The 24,871-nt window shown below is 38.5% G+C and overlaps 1 protein-coding gene and 1 long non-coding RNA gene across 6 annotated transcripts in view; one reads left to right on the plus strand and one right to left on the minus strand.

Annotated features, from left to right (window-relative positions):
* Nucleotides 1-9,315, minus strand: part of LOC134155515 (uncharacterized) — a 73,450-nt gene extending 64,135 nt beyond the window's left edge. Inside the window, exons 1-2 of the long non-coding RNA XR_009961593.1 lie at nucleotides 9,068-9,315; nucleotides 8,861-8,941 (exon numbers count right to left, since the gene is read on the minus strand). This is a non-coding gene — a long non-coding RNA (uncharacterized LOC134155515). The remainder of the gene's footprint in view (nucleotides 1-8,860; nucleotides 8,942-9,067) is intronic.
* Nucleotides 9,316-9,514: 199 nt separating this feature from the next.
* The window catches only part of TTC29 (tetratricopeptide repeat domain 29), a 137,156-nt gene continuing 121,799 nt past the window's right edge, over nucleotides 9,515-24,871 (plus strand). For 4 of the 5 annotated variants that reach the window (XR_009961592.1, XM_062602791.1, XM_062602788.1 and 1 more), the window contains exons 1-3: nucleotides 9,515-9,680; nucleotides 12,593-12,689; nucleotides 16,128-16,211. Coding sequence is in view for 4 of the 5 variants with exons in the window: in XM_062602791.1 (XP_062458775.1) it covers nucleotides 9,641-9,680; nucleotides 12,593-12,689; nucleotides 16,128-16,211 (221 nt within the window). In the remaining variant the exon portion in view is untranslated. The remainder of the gene's footprint in view (nucleotides 9,681-12,592; nucleotides 12,690-16,127; nucleotides 16,212-24,871) is intronic. The other variant, XM_062602787.1, reaches the window with a different exon arrangement.

Consider the following 24,871-nt stretch of genomic DNA (forward strand, 5'->3'; position numbering starts at 1 on the left):
GGGGATGTTGTCCCCAGTAATAGCTGGTAAAGCCACCTTCCATAAGTAGAGGCACAGGTACCTCCTGGGTAAATACTCTGTTCAGAGTTCTGGAGACTCCAAATTTCTCTCAATAAATCCAAGATTAAAGGCACATGGGTGCTGGCATTACAGTGTATAATCCAGCAGGAGATTATGTCTTTCATTATGGATGTTAGCTTCTAATCTTTCTTGCAGCAAACTTGTATTGCTATCTTTACTATTACTGTAATCCATCTCCCAGGTGAGCCAGGAGACTAAACTTCAGCTTGTTTCAAGACAGAGATACTATGTACTTAGCTGAAACTGTTTGAAAAAATTATTAATCACTCTGTAACATATATCTGGCAACATTTAAGACTAAAGACTGAAGCTAAAGACTGGTGTTGGTATGACATAAATGTTATAAAGGTTTTGAATTGACAGTCAAATCCCAAGAAAAGGAGTCCTTAGCATCATCCTCACTTCTTTCTGGAGTTTAAAGATTAAAAATCCAGAAAGCATGATGATTATGGAAAAAAATTATGGTCAGGATAGATGATTCAGATGCCTGCATTCTCTGCATCTGAGGAAATTGTGGTGTAAAATTGCTACATATGTACGTACTATAGTTACAGTAAAGTTAATCCACAGAAGAATCAATGCCAAGAACATCCCTTTTCAATAAACAGTGTGCTCTCCCTAAGGCTAATCCATAAGAAACTGCCTGATACAAACTTCTGTTTCACATTTAGAAAAGAATGTGGCCACCACAAGACAAAGGCTTTTACGTCAGAGCCTACTGCAACTGCACGTAGATCCAAGTCCAGCTATTACCATAGCAAAATGTCTTTTCCAGGATTTATGGTCCTAAACTGTCATTGCCAGCTGCTGTCTTCCATTTCACTTTCCAAAAGATGTTACTTTGACTAGATAAGTGATCAGGAAAAGGCTGGACTGAACCAGTATTACTTTGAGTAACATTTGGATGTCCCTGCATACTGAGGGGCAATAAATGTCACCTCCATCTCTAAACACTGTTTTGAGGCAGATCCATGAAGAATGAGTGAAGCTGTTCTTTCAGGGACACAGATATAATGGCTTATGCTGGGGAATTTCTGCTTCTCTATTCTGGACATCTTGCAACAAGTTAAAAAAATCTTCCTTCTCTTTGCAAGGTACAGAAAAAAAATCAGACAAATGTTAGTGATTCCAGCAATATATTGTTCCAACAGAAGCTCTGTGCCTTGGCAGTACTTCACTGAATTCTCTGGCTTCATCAGTTCAGTTATTATTTTATATTATCTGGTAATTTAGATACAGTTATTGTAGGTTCTTCAGCCTGTGTTAGATATTCTCTATACTCCCCAGAATTTTTTATCCTGTTTTATACTTCTCTTGTTTTTACCAGTTGTCACCTATTGTGCCTCAGTATTTTATTCTCAGCTGCTTCAATTATACATGAATGTGATGTGGTTCACAGCTGCTCATTTTCATTTGCCATCTAAATACCTTTGTACATGAATGGAGTAACCAACATTTAACTTCATAGACAGTTGTGCAAATCTACTGTATTTCAGGTTTGGGGTTTGGGGTTTGGTTTTACTTGATAAATGATTTCTAACTGCTTTTTCCCTCTTTCCATATAAAAATAAAACAGGGGGCGGAAAAAAAAAAAGGCAAGAAGTCACAGAGCCTATCCCTAAACCTGAAGGGAAAGAAGGAAAAGAAGGGAAAGAGGCTAGCTTGGGATATTAGAGGACTCATTTGACCTAAGAGATTTGGTCATACTGGCTCCTTTGGTGTAGTTCATGTACTTAAGCTTGGCAATTTCCTTAGAAGTGTCTACTTCAAGAAAGAGTAGCTTGTCTTCTATCTTGTTTTAATGTCTTAGTAATAGCAGTAATTATTTGCAAAGCTTTGTTAGTACCCCACAAGACTGATTTTCAAAAGTACTTTCATCATGCAATGAAGCAGAAGCTGTTTTCCCAGTACTCCTAAAAATAAAAGCCTCTGAAAACAGCGAGAAAAGATCTCTGTTCTAAGAGTATTGCCCACAGACAACAGCCAGGTAAAGAAGCAGCAGATGCATGGACTGGCAATGATATTTATATGAATATTCTTTGACTTATTTTCAGGAAATATTTGCAATGTCCAATACACATAAATGTATTTGACATATTTGACACCTGTGTAATTTTTAACATAAATAGGAAAATCACATATACCTCACATCATACTTCTCTATGCTCTTCATACAGTATCACAGGATAGTGAAATAGAATTTAGTGTCAAATTCTTGTAACTTTGAGGTTGGGCTGTAAGTGTTAAAATCATATGAAACAAGAATCAGTGCACTATGTTATCAAAACCATTTTTCATTTTACCAGGTGATTTTTTTTCCCTCACCTGTTTGTCAGAACATCTTTGCCTCAGTCTACATTATTCAGAAAATATACTTTGTAGAAAATATCCATTGAAGAAAAATAAACTGGACACAAGTGTTTTAAGGATGCTCCCACTTCTTAAAGTCACTTCGCAGAGCAGATAATTATCTGTTCAAACTCATGGAAACAGTTTGAACTAATGGTATTAATACTCCTATAGTATTTTGTTAAGTACTCATCTTTCTGCTTGCAACTGAATTTCATACTCAAGTATGCTTTTAATATAATGCCAGTCTTCAGAAAAACATATAAAACAATAACCATGTATTCTTGTAAGAAAAAAAAATAATCTCAGTACTAGAACAGAAAACAGCTGCATTGGGACAAAAATAATTCAAAGCAGAAGCGTTCAATATATAGCAATATAACATTGTATTTGTTTTGATTTTTGCTCTTCTGGATCCCATGAGCACCAAATATATCTTTTAGACTAATCTGAAATAATTTTGAAAGTAAATAATTTGGTAGGACTTTCAAAATCAATTGTTAATCTATTATTTGACTGGCAGTCTCACTAATCAGGAAAGCAGCATGACCAAGTGTAAATACAAATCAAAATGCACCAAGAAATAAATGTCTGGAAAAACCAGCAATGCACCAGGGGATTTTCTGACTTCAAATTTGTGCAAATACAGATTGAGCTTAAGATGTGTGGTTATTGGTTAAACAATTTTTAATGAAATATAAAGACCTGTGTGCTCTTAAATGGATAATTTATGTGCATTGTTATTGTCTCTCAAGGTTTAATTAAATGTTTGCCTTGTGGCTAATCAGCTACAATTAATAAAAGAAGCCTATACTCATGTCACTGATAGGGAATGTTAAAATGGCCTCCATTAGAATTTCAGTATCACTTCTGTGGCTGATTGATAACAACAATCCAATGTACCAGAAACTTACACAAAATAATTTGATAAGAGTACTAAGACAAATTACATTCATATAAAGCAATGTTTTTAACATGGTGCATAATTTTAAGTTCAATTTGAAGGTAAGTAATCTGGAAGTGTATGCCTGCAAAGTGCTTTTCATCCCCAAAGTTTCTGAAGTTCAATTTTAATATCTACTACACCTAAAACCAGCAACGCTTCTTAGCCTTATAGAAGTTTACACAGGGGAGCAAAAACATCCATTAATCGCTAGCCCTACTGAACCCAAAGGACTTGATCTCTGGCACAATACACAAAATTTTGTCCTAGGACTATGAAACAATGCTACATTATTTTCCTAGACATGGCCTTTCCATGCCTTTTCACTTCTGCTATTTTAAGTTACAATCCTCAGTAGGTGAGCATTTGAAATGTAGGTGAGCCTCTACTCACTCTCCCACCTGAATACATTATATAAATCACAGACCAACAGAGAACAGGCCAAAGGCAATCCTGGCTGTCACTGACAGTGTTCCAGAAGTTGACTAGAAAGAGAATTTCAGATCTCCTGACCTCAAAAGACATCTGTTCTATGTAGTTAACATACTGTTATTTATCATTTACACTGCAGTAGTGCACAGTTCTCAGGGCTAGGCTCCAACATGAAATGTTACCTGTAAATAACATGTATTTACTTCTCTGTATCAGTGTTTAAGATGGGAGGCAATCAATGGGTGTAACCAGAGCTAGAAAACAATAATGGAAGAAGAATTTTATAGCAATTAAGAATAAACAACCTGCAGGGACCAAGTGTAAAACTTCAGAATTTCAACTTACTGAGGAAAAAAAATAATCCTTCAGTGTCATTTAATATGAGCACCTTTTGCTGGCAACCTTTCTGATTATCTCAATTTATATTTTTTTCATTAATTTTAGTACAATCTATTAGGCAAGGAAGAGAACTGTACTGGATAATTCTGTTTTCATCACTCAAGTCATTAATTTTGACTGAACCTCCTTCGATTTAGTTAGATTATCATTCAGCCACAAGTCATACCATATACAGAATCATGAACTTCACTCATAGTACTATCTTCTATTAGTACAAAAAAGGCATAATTTATTACAGTACAGTAAGGATATTGGCTGTATACTTTGTCCCAGGAAATGAAAACTTATTTAAGAATAACTTCTTTTTTGGGGGGTTGTAAAGACATCTTTATCTGTAAGTCACTGTTCTTTTATACAGGCTTCCATTTATTACAGAATTAAGACTATACAAATAAATGTATCAGAGCTATTCAGCTCAATTCTCCAAGAAACAGAGCTTGTCCCAACACATACCAGAATTAACAGACAATGACACAGTGCATACACAAAACACAGTGAAGTTTTCTACATATGATTATAGTGGCTATTTCTATCAGTTATTAATATCAGTTATACAGATGAAGTTTGGGGTTTTTTTCTTTTTTTTTTTTTTTTTTTAAATGCTCTGTAAAATAAACAGTCCTAACCTCATTCTGATTACTGTTTTCCATTCAATCATGAAGGAGACCTTCAAACTCACTTGCCCGAGGCATTGAGAAGCTCCAGGTCTTTGACGCTCATGAAAGAAAGATAACGATCACTCTTCGGGGGAGAGAGATCTTATTATACATACCCCGTGGGGTTTTTTTATCCTTTATCAAACTGCACCTTTGTGGGCCTTTAATTTCTTAATGGGTTGTTTATCCTTTACCCCATAATTCATGATGATAAGCTAGATGTCACATAGATATTGTTATGGTGATGAAAAAGTTGTACTGATGAGCCCAGTCAGTGATGTAGTTTGATTAACTTTTTATATAAATCTTTTTAGACAACTTTCCAAAGAAGACAAACCAAGTAAGTTGATAATGTTACAAATGTTTCAGGAGATTAAAATCTAATGCATACCTATAAGTCTGTGAGTACTAACACTTGAAATAAGTAAACATTACCACAGAACTAGGAGGAGATATTAAAGGGATAAAATTCAGTTTATTATAAAATGAGGGAGCAGAAGTAAACGTATAGAGTGAATGCTGGGACAGTTTTCTCTGCAATGCCTGTAGAATGTAGGCATACAATGGCAGATAGAAAAGACTTGACAGCATGAGTTTTGGAAAGCCATATTACTTGTTACTCCATTATTCACTAATAAGTTTATTAGGTGATCTCAGAGAAATGCTAATAAAATCTTTGTACAATGCCACCTTTGTTTGTACCATATATGTCTCTCAAGTCAAAGAAATACCGATTTAGACACTTTCTGAGATGTGTTAGGTTACCATGAATCCAGTTTTCATTTGTAATAGCCATAAAACTGAAGTGCAGTATCTCTGGAAATTCCAGGCCTATGAATGAATGTTTATACCCACTTTTTAACAATGCAAAACTCAAATTTCTAGGCATGCAGAACAGTAATGGCCAAGGATGAGAAATAATTTGTCCATTGTAGCCCTTAAACCTATTTGTTTAGAGCTAAACTAGGAAGAGTTGATACTTATTTTAGCAAGTTTTTAGTTATATGAGTAATTCTGTTTTGAGTGAATGGAAAAATTTATATAAGTAAATGTTCACCAGTACATTAGTGTTAACACAGTCCTATTTTGCTTAGTTTCCCATTACAGTGTTTGAATTGCCATAAGCAAAGAGAAATGGAAATTGTGATAAAAGAAAAGTTTATGGTGTCTAATCCTTTTCTCTATTGCTAATCTGGAACATTTCCAAGCTACAGCAAGATAAAACACGACAAGAATCATGAAGTAAAGATTTTGGAGACTTGCGTTCTCTGTCAAATATTTGGCTCATTCCTGAGCCTATTATGCCAGCAATTGAACTTGACAGTGATCTAGTATACCAATGTGCAATATGTATATAATTTGGCATTGCACATTTAAGAATGGACAGTATATTAACAATTCCCTTTTCAAACAACCATAAAAGCTGCACCAACACATTACCTAAAAGGTTACCAGCTACTCAAAATTATCAGTATCTTGTACTCTTTGCCTCTTTAGATTACAGTTTTTGAATATTGCAACATCCAAACACCAAATTTGCTCAAACAAATTAAATTTTCACATAGTTTTTGTGAAGTTGATCTGCTATAAAATGTTATCTGTCTTCGGACATTATCATTGCTTACAGAATTGGAAGAAGACCTACCCCAGTGACAGGAATAAAAAGTGTTAGCAATTGAATTGTTGTGGGTTTTTGTTTTCCATGAACAGACACCCTTTCCCTTCAGGACTTGCAGGCCAAACATTTCTAAACTAATTATATTGGTGCTGCAACACAGCATTGCAGGAGTTGGTTTCAACCTTAACCACAAAAAGCCTACTCCCTCTTTGTATTAATATATAGGTGTAGACTGCCTTTGATTCTTTTCTAGAGTGTCCTCTCCAAGTTACATTTTGTTTGGCATGCAGGATCCTTTGAATACATATTCATAAAAAAATTCTTACTTTGCTTCCATGTCAAATGATTTACACATGCTTAACATGGAAGATGTAGCCATGGTGTAAAATGGCTGCTTGTCAAGTACTTCAGAGATCATTCTAGAATATTACCAGTAATTTTAAGTCTGCTGGTTTATCATTTCAGTCTTTACAATTTTTGTTTGTAAGTTTAAGCACAGGATAGAGACAATTATGCTGTTGAAGTGCTTCATTCAAAATCCCTGTGATAATTAGTCAAATGCTTTACTGAAATCTCATTAAATTACATCAGTAAATGAAACCTGCAGCCTCATTAAGAAAACAAAGTCTGTTTGCCAGGCTCTATTTTTCTGACTATATACACATGTGTGTGTGTGTGTGTGTGCGCGTGTATAGCAGAACCACAAGTTAATCAGAATTATCTGTCATCTTTAAAATTTTTTGTTAACTGACTTTTATATTGGCTGTTCCATATTTTGCTTGTGAAGAGTGTGACATTGATAAATTACTATTAACCCTTTTATTCTTTTAAAGTATTGGAAAACTACCAGCTGTACCCTCTTTATGTAAATGTCTTAGTGTTCCAGGAAATTCTGAATATGAACATCATTAGTGTATACAACTTCTTGACATGTTCATTCAAAAACTCTCTAATGCCAGTTTTGGTTTAGTAACTGAGGTTGAACTGTCCTCCTACATTATCATTTGAATAAAAAACAACTCATTGATGCCATATGACGTAACTACTTCAGCTGTCATCTTCCCAAATGTGCAGAGGTAGCATGTGTGTGTGTGTAAATATGTTTTAACATACAAAGTTTGTCACTAATTATGGTTAAAGCTGACATCATCATTCTTTAATAGGGTCTTCTCACTATTCAGATCATTTTCTATCATCTATACTTAAAATTCTGTTTTCCACATTTTAACTTTGTTGACCATATGTATATTTCCCTTATAACCTTTTACTACCCACAGCAATTTTCTACAGTTCCTACTTACAGTGTAAATGTATGGTACCACATTTCCTTCTTCTGTTTCATACATGTTTTCCTTGTAAACTACCCTGGCTTTTCAGCAAATGTATTGCCTAGTTGTGGGATTATGTCTTTGTGGGTATCTGGGCTAACATCCTTAAACGGTTTCCAATTATCATTCTCCTATTTCAGATCACATTCTTTCTCCCAACAGCTTTACCTTATAATGGTATTCGCCTTTATAAAATTAGCCCTTGCAAATCATTAAGTATATATATATTGGTTTGGACTTAATTCTGTTTGCACATAACAAATGTGATCAAATCATTATGAGTTATATCTGAGGTATGGCTAATTTTTAGTTCTGTGATCAATTCCTTTTCATCTGACGAGGTCTAATATAGAATTCCCCTGTGTTGGATGCAACACTTTTTGAGTTAGGAAATTGACATTTAAAGTATTTTGAAATGCCAGGTACATTTTAACACAGGCAGCATGAGACCTCCAGCATATGTCACTCAGATTGAAATTCACCACAGTACAACAGTGTTTTCCCTATATATTGTAGGTGGGTAAGACATAGGTCATGCTGTTCTCTAGTGTGATTTGATATCAGCTAAGTACCCTGTCAGTTTCTGACTTATCTGTTAGAACATTGACCCATAAACATTCAAGATCATTTGCTTCCGACTGCCATCAACTCAGAGAGAGGTAATGCCATTTTTGAAGTGCTTTCTGTCCACTTGATCCTTCCAAAATACATTATAACAATTGATTTTGACATTGTGGTTTTCCAAGCAGTTTTAGCAATAAAAAATAGGTCAAACCTGTGCTACAAAAAAATGATCTCTTCTGCAGGTTTCCAACACCAAAAAATAGGCTACTGAAAAACCTCTGCTCTTTGTATTCTTCAGCATCCTATTATGTTTCTCTTATAATTTTCATCTGCATTTACAAAAAGCTCATTGGTTCCTTCTCACTATTTCCATTTCTTATAATCTCCCAGATTCCTTACCTGATCTGTCCCCTGGAAGAGCAGTTTCTTTCTACAATAAATTAAACAGCAGGATCTCATTAACCAAAAGCTTTCATGTTATGTCACTTACTTAGCAATTAGGTCTAGATTTTTCTACTTGCTCTTTTCTGTTGCACAAAAGTCCGGAAGGATGTCGGGAAGATCAGAGGTCCTGAAGGAAAAAAGCCTGCTTACAGCAGGTGTTCATCTATAAACCAAGAGACTGCCCACAAACCTTCCTTTAAGTATCATTATGATATTGTCACTGGTTCTTTGCTTGTCAGCTTCAGAAATTCACTTAACTTTGAGACATGCTCCCCTTCAGAAAAGCTCATTTGGATTTCATTTGAGCTCCAAGAAACCACACAACCACCTGTTAGCTGGAGGACCTGTTAATGTGGAGCACCTCGAGTGGCGCTGATTTCTCACAGCTTCCGCGTTTTCCATGGTCTAAGTCGGACTTTGCGGCCCACCTGGCCCGCAGGCCTCACCCAGAAGCGAGTCAGCAGGCTTGCTCCCCACGCCTCGGCGTCCAGCCGCCCCACAGACACCAAGCGCAGAGGTGTCTCACATCGGGGCGGACCGAGGCGGTGACCGGGCCCGGCAGAGGCGGGTTCGGGGAAGGCAGCGAGGCGGGAGGCCGGCCCTCAGCACCGCCCACCTCCGTTGCCATGGCGAGGCAGCAAGCGTCCCGGCTACGGGTGGTGGTACCGGGGCCGAAGTCGGCTCGGGAGAAAGGGGCCGCGGCCGTTTGGGGCCACTGGGGGCTCCCTGTGCCCCCCGCTCCTCCCAGGGCGCACACGCCGTCTCGTCCTAGGCGGCGGCGGGAGAGTAACGAAGCCATTAAGCGAAGGGTTTGGAGGGCTCGGCAATGAAGAGCTCATCCTGCAGGAGCAGCACCATGGGTAGAGGTTAGTTCCTCTGCAAAGTTCGGTTAATTCTTTCTTATTTCTTTAAAGTGGCTGAGACCGTACCAGAGTCCAGGACTGAGGGTATGTAGGGTAAGAGGATGGTTAACAGGTGAGGGGAACAAAAAAAGTGTACCTGTTGGTGGCTGGTGAAGGACAGGAAGCGGCAAGAGGAGGCTGTCTTCTGTCACCCACAGCCAGGGCTGGATAGCCACAAAGCCAGAGGAGGTTCAGAACATGGGTCGACTGCCCCAAAACCAGGCGCTGGTCTGGGCTGTGGCCTCATCCTGGCTACTTGGACCAAATTCCATCTATCATGAAATCTATAGATTTAAAAATAAAATAAAATAAAAATATTATTTGTTTTAATCAATCATATCAGTACTTTCAGTGTAATAAAGAAGCATGGCTGTAAGTCAGTCCTGTTACACTCTGACATCCTTTTGTTTTATGAGGTGCTGGGTAGCAGCGAATAGGTTTGCAAAGGGAGCTGGATGTAGCCATGCCTACTTCCTAGGCTGCTGCCCTTCAGAAATGCTCAGCTTCCAGTTGCATTTATGCAGAAAATGCATGGGAAGAGTTAGGTGGCAGCAAACATGTTTCCTAAAATGTGCCAGGAAAGACCATTGTGATCAGCTGGCATTTTACCTTTAGCCTCAATGCATACTGGAGTAATTCCAGCCTCTGGGGAGATTCACTCCATCATGTGATGAAATATAGCTGTTCTTTAGGAACAAACTGCACTGCCTTGTCTTTTGCTGAAGTCTGTGGTGCTTGATTAAGTAAATGATATGTGGCTTGGGCCTTATATTAAAGGAGTAAGATGGAAAGGGATTAGTAGTCTTTAAATGGTCAGCAACAAAATGTATGTGAGTGTAATAGGACACATTTCAGAAGGATGTGTTGCTGATACCTTCATGTCTCTCCATGATTGTAATTTACTTGTAAAGATTAGAGTTACCTTGGAAATAAGGGAAAACCAGCATTTCACTGTGAAAGCAACTTCCCACTTCTAAAACAAAAATTAAATTGGCATTAATATGAAGCAGAATTTTTTTTTTTTTTTCAATCCCAAGCTATGAGTTTGAAATAGGAGTCAGGGCAATAGTTTTAATCCTTGTGAGGCAGTATTGGACTCAGGAAACGTCTGCGTCTGTGCTTCATGTTAGTGTGAGACCTGTGTGTGCCAGACTGCCTTATCGTACGCTTGATGTCTGTGGGGTAGGAACTGGGAGTGTGTGGGCCAGTGAGGAGCTACTGTATGCTCCAGCCACGTCCCGTCTGGGTGCAACATGGAGCCTGTGACCTGTGGCATGCCACAAAACACAGCTACCAATTGATAGCTTTTCATGGTTGCAGTGCCTCCACCAGGGCTTTCCAGGGTCTCCTTTCAGCAGTTTATCCCCTCCTTTACTGCACCACAGCTGCAAATGGTCAACTATCCTGCCTTGTCAAATACAACAGTTGCCATTAATATGTTGTCTACCTGCTTTTTCTCACCTAATACCTCAAAACTAAGGATTGTAGAACGCTTTTCATCTTCTCTGGGCTTCAATATTGTTGTTCCGAAGTTTAATTACTATTTCTCACTGAACAGCATGTTCCTAAAAAGAGATTTTCCTTTCTATATTGCTTGTGAATAGAAACCCATCATTCTCTGTAAGAAGTATAATCTTTTATAGTGATGAATTACCCATATGCTTTTATTATATTGAATTTGTTTTTCCATGACACACTTCTGTAAAATGCTGCCTTTAATTGTAGGTTAGTTTATTTATAAATAATACTTTTTCTTTCTGTAACAGATGTTAGCATTAGTACTAAGCCCTAAAAGAATGACTTAGGGGAAATATCATATCCTATCATCTTTTCAGTCTCTAATTGTCTACATTATTCCATTCTAAGTAATGCAATTAAAAAATTATTTCACTAAAACCACAGCAAAATATTGCATCACTGGAATGCCTTTTGATCCCAGGAAGGTTAATATGTAAAATATCTGCTAGTCTGATGCTGATCATTCAGAATCAAGTTGGCTCATATCTAACATTTATTCCCTGTAAAATAAATTTCATTTCACTAAATGTAGCAAATGGTTAATTTCTTCCCCCCTCCTACTATATTCTGTTTTCCCATTCCCATTAAAAGTTTCTGCCTTGAGGCCTACCAGCAGGGCATGCAATACCTACATTAAACCAAATTTAAAAGTAAGGGTGCTCCTGCTGCTAACGTCCTCAGATCACAGACATGCAAAATGAAGGAACTGGCAGCTGAAACTTTAATGGTAGGAAGTGTAGACTGCATACTTGGGGAAAAAAACACAGTAGCTCTATATGACAAAAAAGTCTTATTAACATTTATGTACTTCAAAATGACACGCTAGACGATTCTACATAACTGTGGGGCTTTCAGCTTTTGTTTTAAGTAAAACCCTGCATTGTAAGAATAGCATTACTTACATTTTTTATTCAAAGGATTGTTACTATTATGATTATGTATTATTTTGAATGTTAATACAGTGCCTGTTGTCGCATTGCGCACTGTACATTCAATCATTTCTCCACTTTATGTATTAACTTGAAATATTACTAATACTTGGATGTAGACAGCTTGAGGAAGAACAGGGAATCATGTGCAAGTAAGATTCCTGAATTAGTTGTTCCTGTGCAAATCAAAAGCACTCCGGGGAAAAAGAGAAACCCATTGAAAGAAAGATCATGACCATTCATTCACATTATGTCCTACTGAAGTAACGCTGAGGCCTGAAAAGATTTGTGTGGAACCTGAGTCCAGTTGCACATGTAATGCACTGGGAAAAAAAGGAAGTTGACTGAGGAGTAGCACAAAAAAGTATAAGAAACTTTATCATTGTGAAGATATTGTTTCAAGTAACGTGTTTTGTTTGTTTGTTTTAGTTAAAGTGAATGTGTTGCCTCAAGCAATCCTGCAAAGCCCAGGGGAGCATCCCAGGTTCATAAAGCAGACTCTTGGCCCCTCATTAGACTCTGCAAGGTATGTACCTCTTTTTCTTTCAGAATTTATGGTGAACAGCTTCAGTCAGCTAAGGTGACAAATTCTGTTTGGGTTTTTGCAATATTTAAAACTGCAAATATCAGAGGCAAAGAATTTCTCTTTTAGGAAATTTTCATAATTAAAAGAGGGGAAAAACCTAAATAGGAAATGTGTTCTGTGTAAGGTAGATATCCTAATTTCTCAAAACCCCTTCAACAGCTGCAGGAGGTTAGTTCTGTTTAGCATTGTTATGAATGTAGGTTATTGAAAATGTACTTATTCGGATGAAAAGACAAGATTTTAGTTTTGTTGGGGTTTTTTGTTGTTTTTTTTTTTAGTCAGGCACAAGATAGTTTTGCATCTCTCAAAATATGATGAATAAAACTAGCTTGAAAAACATTATCCTGTACTTAATAACTGAGTTAACAACAGTGCCAAGCCATCTTCTTGCAAATGCCTACAAGGCTCCCTGTTCCATTGCACTCATTTCTCATTTTAGTTACTTGTATCCATACATTTTTCTCTCCCTTAGCGCATGTTGGTCTCAGCTACTACTCTGCCCTAGTATGGTCCTCTTCCTGGAACTGCCTTCATTTCAGAAATAATTGTGACTAATTTCTTTTTTCTCCTCATTCCCCATGCCCCCTCAATCACCTTAGCCTTTGGCTGAAAAGTCTGCGACATTTCAGAGTTCAGCAGCTGTATGTCCATATCTAAAAGCAGTGAGGATCTAGTAATGTCGAAGCCTTGGGCCCAGTCTCTCGGGTGGGGCTCATACTGCTGTATTCTTTGATAGGAAATGTTGAGAAAACTGGAGTTCAAGTTAACAGAATAGGCAGTGAGGATAGAAAGATTTGTGAGAATCAGTTTGGTCCTTTATGGAACTTTGTTCTGTTCTTTGAGTGAAAAGCCAGGTGTATTAATCATGAAGTCTATTTCCAGGAAAAAAAAACAGTAGTTATTTTTTTGTTGTGTAAACTGGTAACAGAAATATTGATAGGAAAGCATGGTGTAAAATGTTAACTCTGGAGTAGGTGTCCATTGGATTAAATATATTTGTCTTTAATAAATGAGTTATTTAAAATTAAATAGAAGCCAATTTACAGGTGAAGCAGACTTTTTTTATAAACTATTTATGAAATACTGTGAGTCATCCTGGAAACACTGAAGAAATAAGGCTAAACCAGTTTGGAAATAGCGAGTGACTACTTCTGGGGGGAAAGAAACAATGCCTCTTTAGCCAGTGCCATCCTCACCTCATTTCTTTATTAAGAATCAAACTCCAGTTCAAGTCACAGTCCAGTTCTTCACATTAATTAAATTTATTGGTTTTAATTCTCATTGTGTATTACAAACCATTTTAAATAATGATTATTCGAGTTGACAAAATTTTCTACCACCTATTTTTTCCTATGTATCATCTGCCTGCCTTTTCTGTGTTATTGCTACATCAACATATTTGATAATAACAGCCAGAATGGGATAATTTATTGGTTTTACTAACTTTAAAAAAGGTTATTGCAGAACTTATGTAAACAGTAATTGTTTTGCAATTTCTTGCTTTTGGTTTCCCCAACCCCTTGGCTGTAGTTCTCTTTTAAGTTAGAGGGTGTTAGCTAACAGAGCTCAGAAATTTATACCTTGACTATAAGGCAGGTGACATTTTAAATTGTATCTGATTCTAGGGCCTTTCCTCCTGATTGCTTTTTCTTAAAATACCCTTGAGAACATAAAGAAAAGGCATCAAGTTTTCCTTTGTTCCAGTTAGAGATGATTTTTAACTGCAGTGTAGATTAAATTGCAGCAAGCTGATAGTGATGCCTAGGAATTTGTTTGTTGTAGTTGACTGTTTCAGTTTGAGTGTTAGGACACCCCGCCCATGTGTTCTCTAAGTGTGTTCTCTAAGTGCACAAAGCTCATTTTTGCAGTCTTAAAGTACGAAGGTCGCCAAGTGTTTATTGTGTTGCCTACTGAACACTTCATATTTAATTATCCAGAGTTATTATTTTTCAATTTTTGTATTACCTCATGTAAACCTACTGGATCTTGAAATATGTTTTACATCAGATTAAAATATGCAGTAATTACCTCATCTTCATTAGCCTAATGTATCTTCTTGAATTGTGACTGTTTTGGTGTGAAAATTTTGATATGGATTAAATATTGGTATTGATTATAACTGAATTTTTATGGCAATATCCATAAGGTGTACATTTTTCATGGTCAGCAGCAGCTCATATGGCTTGTGTTATGTGCAGCTTGAAAGCATAAGCCTCTGTTTGGTGCAGCAGTAGTAATAAATTCTGGGACAAATTTAAATGTACTGTTTGTGCCAGAAGTTTTTACTATTACATTGTTTTAAATACAGACATGTCAAAATATCTCTACATTGCTTAGCTGTTTTGTTTTCATTTAAATTAACTTCATGAAGTGTCTTCGGTATTCTCAGAGAAATAAGGAGAATGACACTTATATTAACTAACATTATGAAAATAATCTAGTCTCATCACTGTAATGAAAGACAGCAGTGTAATACAGAGAGAGAAAGAGGAAAGTAGTAGATTTATGTGGAACACTGATGTTGAATTTCTTTTGTCTTTGAGTGATTAACCAGACAATCTTCATGCTCTTTTAAAGAAGTATAAAAATAAATTCACATTACTTTTATAAATATAATATCCTCCAAAGTCAGGATATCAGAATCTATTCAAGCACACTTTATGGTCAGTAAGTATATATCATCCTTTAAAATTCTAGGCATCTCTTGTGTATCAGAGTGCGGATGCAAAGAGATGATGGCTCAAGTGAAAGGTGAAATGATGTACAGTTCTAATTTTAAAATTCAATCCATGCATCCTGAAATTTGCTGTTTATTTTGATGCCTTTTGTATTACCCTGTTAGTGGACCGCCTTTTGAAATATGCTGATTGAAGTGTGGAAAGCTGAGAACAGTGTTAAAGGTCTGCATTGCACTGAGGAAAATATTTTGAGTTGGGTTTGGGACATTTTTTGCAGAGGTTTCTTTTTTTTTTTAATTTCAAAAAGATTAAATACAAAATAGATTGCACCATTTTGGCCCATACTGGCAATGCAAAAATGTAATGGTTCTTTAGAAAACAGTTTAAATATGGATGGCTTAATCAATTATTACTGATTTAGCTAATACACAATTTCTTCTAGTTTAGACAGAAATATGAGGTAACTGGGTCCTAGAAAGCTAATACCAATGCTGTTTTCTTCTAGAAATCAAGATTTGAAATACCTACAGACCAAAAAATTAACAAGATATTTGTATGTGTTTATAGAATGTCTGATATATTACTTTCTCAGTATTTCAGTATTCAGCTCTACTTGGCAATGCTAATATATTATACATGCTGCAGAAGTCTACGTTAGCACCTCACAGTGTTTCTTTTAATTTTTTTCACTTAAATTTAGGATTCATTTGATCAAAGACAAAGACGGCATAGATGATTATTTGGCGAAGAATATCAAAGGACTGTCAAAACAAGAAGCTGCTGCGTAAGTTGGCTTTTTTTGAGCCATTTTAACATACCTAAGTTTATTGTTTCCTTTGTTTCTACTCATCATAATCATTTAAATTTAAAGCTCCCCAGGCCCTACCCTTTTTAGTGGAACTTGGCATTTAAAATTGAAGTTGATATTAAATAATGATGGTTCATTTCTCCTGATCTTAAATATATCAAAGCATTTAACTCCTCAGTTTTACCAATTTGTATATTTAACAAAGTATTATATCACATTTGTAGCATTGTTGTTAAGATTGTGTCAGTAATTATATTTGAAATTCTGTTTCTCTTTTTTTTTCCCCCTTGCTTTTTTTTCCCTGAGCCTCTGTGAGGTATCTCCTCTGGGGTGGAAGCTTTGTATACCGACATACACATTCTTGTAATTTCGAATTACTATTTAGCCAAGCCCAAGTGCTGACTTCTGTAGTGAAGCGTTTAATACACCATTAGTTATTTAAAAAAACAGTGAAAGAAAGAAATCTAGATAACTTTTGATTTCTTAGAGCTGAGGTATTTACATTTAGAAGTTACAAGAGACTACAACTGACTTATTCTTCTGGAGTCTTTTAGGAGATCTGGGGTTCAGCACCATCAAAATTAATGAAAAAATTCTAAGAAATCTGAATTGCTGGTTGCTTAAGTGAGATGATTTATTTATTTCAATATTTAAATAATAAAAAGATGCATATACAAGGCCTCTAGGCACCTTAACAATTAATATTACAAGATCACCCTTGCAGCATAAAAACATTTTACCAGTCAGACAGGAATTCGACCAGTAGTTGCTTGCAAAGCATGCTTCTTTTCTCCTTCCTAGCTCAAAAACGGACTGGCAAACCTTCCCTAAAAACTTTCAGATTAAAATCTAGAAAATTACCAAATTTGAGTTGACGGGTAATGACTTTAGCAGTGTCCTAAAACCATACAGACAAGACTCAGCCAGCAGACGCCTTTCTCTTTCCTGTAACACATGTCCAATTTGCCTTTATTTTTACAATGGTAACATGATAAAGCTAGTAAGTGTTCTGACTGTCAGTACAAAGACTGTAATGTGTCTGGTCTGATGCAATCTATTTAAAACAAACTCATACCCCACTTCTTTTATTTGGGTTTTGCCTAGGTTCAAAAATGAAGGACTAAAGATTCACTGAACCAAAATTCATGGTAGGATTGGTCAGGACCTTCTCAATATGCCATTCCAGGGTTTGCAAAGTTCAATTTATTCCTTCATTTCTGTATGAGAGACTGTCATCATGGTCATGGGCTGTGGGAGAGAGCAGCCTGACAGTGACAGGAAAGTGAGTTAGGAAAGTCCCATGTTACTTCTCTGTGAGTACATGTGGTTGATGTGGGACAGTTAACTTTGATCATGCTGTTGTACTAATTGTGCTAGGTGTCATAGCTGGTTTAAATATTCTCTGCTTAAAGAGAGGGAAACTAAAATTGGTCTGTGACTCAGTCACGTTCTGCATGAGCTGGACCAAAATAAGGAACAGATCCTTCCTGAGCAAATGCTGTGTTGACAAGAGGTCCTCTCCCCTGAATTAGGGGTAGTGTAGTTGCTCTGTGAGGGGAGATGTATCAGACCCCAGGGAGCAAGCATAGAAATAAGTACATTCATTTATTGTCACCCTAGTTCCATGCCAGCTATGCAGTGCTGCTGTAGTCACTACTCTACAGCAATTGTTGCAGAGCAACCTGCCTACCCAGTGACCTGTTTCAGTCTTTTTAGCCCCAGTGGATTTCCACAGTACACACACTGTGGTAGGGACAGAAGCGTTCTCTGTGATTACACAGGAAGTCACTGCTGTTTCAGTAAGGCCTTGGGGCTTCAAAGTTAATTTTACAGATCTGATTTGATCATGTCAGCCTTTTACTGCTATTTAAAAAAAAACCAAACAACAAAAACCAAGCCAACAACAACAACAAAACCCCACACCCCAAACCCCTTCCTATATGATTTTTCTCTTTATATCCAAACTCTTAGTCTGGAGGTTGTGGAAAAAGAAACCAGCAAGGAAATCCACAATGAAATGAGAATTTTATCATCTGTTCTGCAATACCTACACAAAGTGGGGTGTTTCCTTACTGGTTAGTAATATGCTGTTTTTCAAAGTTATCAAAGCCTCTTGCAAGATTAAACTGGTACATGTATTCTAGTTTATTTCTATGGAGTTTTTTTGAGTACATCTTTTAAAAGACTATGTTCATATTCTTTGTATTTAATTATTCTCAGAATTTTAGCTTTTGATAGTAGCTCAGCAGTTACAAAACTTCTATAGTATATCATTTACTACTGCTCTTCCATAAACTTGATACAATCGTTTGAGAACAAACAAATGGTAACAAGCTACACAATTAAATTAGTACTAGGATAATATCTTTATAAAAAGACTAAATGACCAACTGTAATTTTAAACCAATTTATAAACTAAGGCAATGCCATATCTGTAAATGATCTTACTGAAATCGATGTTATCCTTTCCATGCCTTGGCAGCCAACAGATGTTTTTCTGAAAAAAAAAAAAGAGAGAAATGGCTTATAATATGCTGTGTATTTCTTTAAATAGTTTCCATTCCAAAAGTGGATTATTGCACTTTTATCTTTATATCTGTATTTTTGTTTAATATGGAGGTTGTCAGTCATTTCTCCTTTAAGAGAAATTCTTGTAGCCACACCCTTCCTTAATTTTAAGTACCCTTTTTTTTGTTTGTTTGTTTTTGGTGGGGGAGGGGGAGATGTACATGTTAGGCAGATTTATTACCTCCTAAATTAAGGCATGTATGGCTAGTAGCATATTTATGGAAAAAAAGTAACAATATTTAAATTAAAACTGTCCCCTAAAATTTTGTCCTTCACAATATTCTTTAAAAGTAAGTTAGTTTCTTCAGAGCTGAAGGGAAAAAGGGTTGCAGTTATCCCTCTATTATACAGTATTGTACTTTGTTCCAGACTTCAGCAGACGCGAAAAATTTTGTTGAGTGTGCTTATGTTATAACCTCACTTTTCTGTGAAAAAATTTGGAGATTTTTTCATTTCTCTTCTTTGTCATAATTTTTGTCCCAGGATGATATAAGAGGAAATAAAAACAGTTCTTAAGAAAGATAGTACTCTAATCCTATTAAAACAGGTTATTGCTTTCGGTTTTTTCATTGATTTTGTTTTGTTTCCTTCTCTAAAATTTTAACTTGAAATAAGAAATGAATGCAGTGAAAGCAGCTGGAAATGGAAAAAAGTAAAGGTTCCATTAATGCAGCATGTGACTGCTTTCCTGCTACAGCATTAGGCTTTTGTAAGCTTATGAGGAGTTTGGCTGACTTCACCGGCCTCCAGTGAGCCTTCCGTGATACTTTCTGTTCCTAGCCTTGACTCACCAAATCATTAATGCCTCGAAACTGGGTTGCCAGGAAAACCAAGTAACAGCTCTTTAATCTTCAAATCAATGAAAATTGTCCAAATATGACCATATGATCAAAACAGAGTTAAAGACTAGAAAAAGAGATTTGAAACCTTTTTTGATGAAAGGAGCAGCTCTGTTTAATATTAACAAAAAAAAGAAAAAAAACCCCAAAAAACCTCACACCCATTCGTGATGCTCCTAGATGTATTTCTGTGATTGGATGATGCAGTTCTAGTATCTTCAGTCAAGACCCCTTGGTAATCAGATGACATCTGAATTATTTTCCAGAGACCATATGGCTTGACCTAGGTATGCAGAAAATTTGTGTTTGTATTTTCTGTCTTCTGAGTGGTGGGTCAGTGTGTTATTGCCTTGTTAAATTTGTGTCAGTAAAGACAGGCTCTGATATGACAGTTTTAGTCAGGAGATGAGATTATTTTATATGCATTCAATCAGATGTTTTTTGAGATAGAGTAGCTTGCTCTGCTTAGAATACACCAGAAAGCTAGTCCTTCTCAAGATCACCTGAAACACAAAATGGCAAAAGCTTTCACCCTCAGGTGGGCTGTATCTCCCAGAGCAATTGCCAGGTATCTGGGCTAATACTGGGAAGATCAGCCATTAAACTAGTTTGCAGATTGTATAGCGACAACTGGAATATAATGTTTTTGCTCTAGGAGCAAATGGTTGAATATAGTAGCAACCCTTTGCTTCCATAAATTGTTGTCCTTCTCTTCAGATAAAGGGATTTTAATCTGAATTTAGCTGATACAGAGGACTAGGTTAATCACCGCATATAATCAATTTAAATAATTAAGAATAAGTACTTTGATTAGTTAAACCCAATCTTTTAGGATTTACAAAACTGCTTGAGAACAGGGTGGATTATACTTTTGAAGCACCTGTTCCATAGCTTACATAGAGAATTTAAGGTTACCAGCTCAAGTGTAAACATGTAAATATACTATTAAATCCCACACTGGAGAACTATTGGATTTTGAAAGTTGTAAAAAGGACCAGGTAGAAGTCTTAGAGTTGTGTTCACTACTTCCTGCAGTAGCATTTCTACAAGAAGCTGGCAAGTCCAGGACAAAAGTGACCTGGCATCTATTTTACAACTTCTGTTTGTGCCATCTGCTAGAAGGTTATTTTTCCATCCTTCAGTGAGAGAATGAAAAGGGGTAAATTCATTACTTCCCCCCCACCCCCCCCAAGTTTCTGCTGTTTTCAGTGTCAGTATCAGCTACATACAGTTAAGGAAAAAAGATGCTGGAAAATAACCGAGTGAGTAATTGTGAGTACTCAAGATAAATTTGTGGAAATAAAAGATTTCTTTCCTACATCCTTACTCCTACTACCAATTTGGCTTTGAATATTCAACCTCATCTGTCCTCCAAGACAGCAGGAAGAAACCTCCTCACCTGATTAGAGGCCAGAATGATTCAGAGTCCACTGCAGGAGAAGAATGGAGTTTGTGGGCTGGTGAAGAGGAGGACTAGCTTGAAGGGTGTCCTGTTCCTTATTTTCATCATAGCCATGTGTCCTGGGTTCAGCCAGGCTAGTAAACCCTACTATTAAGCTGGGTTTCTTCTTATCTTGTCCTCTCTTTGTAAGTTATTTAAATCATTTGGTACTCAATTTTAGATTTTTTTTGCTTTTCCATTTGTCCTTATTCTATCTTTTGCATTGATGGACCAATTTATTAAGGAAGCTGAACACAAATATCTTCTTGGGGTTTTGATTAATCCAGGCTTTCTAGTAGCTGTCACTTTTACCAAATAAATTAGTAAGGTGACTTCATAGGTGACCTATGAAATCTTTTACTCAACAAATAGATTTGGACAGCTTATCATATTGTTATGGGTGAGGTTTCTTCTTCAGCGGTATATCACATTGTTCTGGTTGGAGGGTTTTTCACAACCTTAAATCTTTACTGGGGCTTCCCAAATTGAACATGCGTAATTTAGGCTTAAGAATTCTGGGTTGTGAAGTTCATATGACCATTTCTGTGTTATGGGGCGAGGTGGTGTTATGTGGCACTTAAGGGACAGGGGAGGGGCGCTGCCAAGAGTAAGAGTTAGGAAAAAAATAACTTGTTGGTATGGGATTAAGGCAAGGAAGGAAGGCTGGCACCTGCTGTTACTAGAAAGCTTGCATAAGGCAATTTTAGACACAGATAATGTGTAAATGCAGATTCTGCTTCTACCTTGTATTGCAGTCCCTAATTGCACAGTATTTGGTTCTAGTGGTTTGAGCTGCTGCCTTTTCTTTTGTAGATAACAGTATGAAGGCAGAGGGAGAGAGGAGAGCTCAGGGTAGCTAAAGAACATAGCAGCAAAAGGAGAAAGGAGTAAAGTGTTCTTTCTCTTTCATGTTCATGCCCAGCATGATTTTATGGTTCTTGCTGATGTCAATCTTTGGATATGACCTGTGAGCACCTTATGATTGTTCGCATTACTCTGAGAACTGGTGGAATGTTGTGTTGTTGTGGTTTAAACCCAGTCAGGTAATTCGTTCGCTCACTTCCCCCCCTTTTTCTTGCCCTCCCCCTGCTCTCGGAGGGACGGAGAGGAGAATCGAAAAGAATGCAACTCCCACGGGTTGAGATAAGAACAGTTTAGTAACTAAGGTATAACACAAATCACTACTGCTACCACCAATGATAATAATGATAAAGGAAATAACAAGGGAAGAGAATACATCATCTCACCACCAGCCGACCGATAACTCGCCCCCCCCAGCCCGACCAAGCTCTGACCGATACCTCCTCCAACCCTGCAGTCCCCGGCCCTTCCGGCTAACTCCCAGTTGCATCCTGGGCATGACGTGCTGTGGTATGGAATACCTCTTTGGCTAATTTGGGTCAGCTGTCCTGTCTCTGCTTCCTCCTGGCTCCCCCTCCTCCCTGGCAGAGCATGAGGCTCACAAAGTCCTTGGCCAAACCAAAACATCGCTTGTTATCAGCTCTGTTCCCGAGCTGAAAGTCAAAACACTGCACTGCACCAGCTACCAAGAAGGGTAAAAATGACTGCTACTGCTGAACCCAGGACATTATCCACCCCTTATTCCATACCATTCACGTCATGCTCAGATCCCACATTTTCAATATACCATCACTCTTATCTCAGTGCACTCTTATCTTAGTGCATGGACCAGTCCCTATAAAGCTGCTGAGTCCATCTGGTCCATGATGTCAGGCTCCATCTCTTGTAACAGTCTTCCAGAGCAGGAGAGACTGTGTGCACTGTTCACACTCGTGAATAACCTGGGCACTAGTGTCCATTGCTAAGTCCACCCCTCGATCATGAGTCCATCTCTATGTTGCATCTCTGCTCTGATGGCCTGAAGTGCATTGGGCCCATCAGGCTCAAAATAATTCACTGTCCCCTTCAGCAGTTTCTGCAGCTTGTTGCTGGGGACTCCATACAGCTGCCTTCCATCTCCAATGCTTCCAAAGCACTGGAGGGGCCCAGTGGACTAGATACTTGCCCATACTGTCACACACACCCTGCCACTCATGACTGTCCAGCCTTGGGGAAAACCTCTTGGTCCCCCTGTATTGTCGTCTAACCCCAGACAAGACCCAAACCTGACTCTGCTTAACTTTTGAGATCAGACAAAATGGTTGTGGGTAGAACACAATCTGTGTGTGTGCCAACATGCTGATCCCCATCACAATCAGCAGGCAGGTCCCAAGGATACCCAAAGCCCATTCAAATCCTTCAGAACTCTCACACGATGCTGCTGTACTTGTCACTGGGGCTGGTGCAGCTGCTGTGCTTGTCACTGGGGCTGGTGTAGCTGCTGTGCTTGCCGGCTCTCCCACCGCCAGCTTCTCTTTTCCTGAGTCCAGCTTTTCCTCCTCTGCCTTGCTGGGAAATGCTGCGGGGTCTCCTGCGTCCTCCTGGGGCTCGGCGGGCGGCTTCCGGGAAACGCTCTCGGCCGTCGCGGGGCTGGGCTCGGCCGCGGGGCTCGGCTCCTCCGCGGGGCTCGGCTCCTCCGCCGCCTTCTCCCGCTGCTCGGCAGCCGCCTCCTTCTGCTCTTCGACCGCCCCGACCTCCTCCACCGGCAGCCGTCCCCTCGCGGCCTCCGGCCCCGCTCCCGCCGCCGCTTGGTCCCCGGGGCCGCTCTCCCGGGCCGGTTCGGCTGCCGCCGGCTCCCGGGGCCGCTCCCCCTCAGCTCCCCGCAGCCTCACGAAGATGGAGAGTAGGGTGAGGGCCAGGACGGTGAAGAGCAGCCGGACGGCCAGGTACAAGTCCACGGCCACCTCCGTCCCGCCCTGCTGCTGGAGCCCGCCCGTATTACAAGCCATTGCCATAAAGCACAGTGAGACAAGAACCTTAGCCCAAGCCCCACACTTGATAAACACTAACACAGCAAATACCGGCTCTACGTAAGTTACAACGGTCTGAAGCTGTGAGATCAAGCGAAACAACTCTGAGAGCCAATAAATCAGCATTGTGACCAGTGACTATTAATCCAGTCAGATCTGTCGTTATCTCAACCCTTCGTGCCCCACGTTGGGCGCCAAAAGAACTGTTGTGGTTTAAACCCAGTCAGGTAATTCGTTCGCTCACTTCCCCCCCTTTTTCTTGCCCTCCCCCTGCTCTCGGAGGGACGGAGAGGAGAATCGAAAAGAATGCAACTCCCACGGGTTGAGATAAGAACAGTTTAGTAACTAAGGTATAACACAAATCACTACTGCTACCACCAATGATAATAATGATAAAGGAAATAACAAGGGAAGAGAATACATCATCTCACCACCAGCCGACCGATAACTCGCCCCCCCCAGCCCGACCAAGCTCTGACCGATACCTCCTCCAACCCTGCAGTCCCCGGCCCTTCCGGCTAACTCCCAGTTGCATCCTGGGCATGACGTGCTGTGGTATGGAATACCTCTTTGGCTAATTTGGGTCAGCTGTCCTGTCTCTGCTTCCTCCTGGCTCCCCCTCCTCCCTGGCAGAGCATGAGGCTCACAAAGTCCTTGGCCAAACCAAAACATCGCTTGTTATCAGCTCTGTTCCCGAGCTGAAAGTCAAAACACTGCACTGCACCAGCTACCAAGAAGGGTAAAAATGACTGCTACTGCTGAACCCAGGACATGTGTCAACTCCACATTTTATGAGGATATTTCTTCACTCTTAAATACTAAAAACTATGGAAAAGGGTAAATCACAACCAAAAAAATGTATCTTTTCATAGTAAAAGAATTTTTAAATTAAGGCACTTTATCCCAAACTCCCTGCTG

This window comes from Pezoporus occidentalis, unplaced genomic scaffold, assembly GCF_034315485.1.
Source record: "Pezoporus occidentalis ecotype Australia unplaced genomic scaffold, CSIRO_AGI_Poc_V1 ctg79, whole genome shotgun sequence".
In the NCBI taxonomy this organism is placed as follows: domain Eukaryota; kingdom Metazoa; phylum Chordata; class Aves; order Psittaciformes; family Psittacidae; genus Pezoporus; species Pezoporus occidentalis.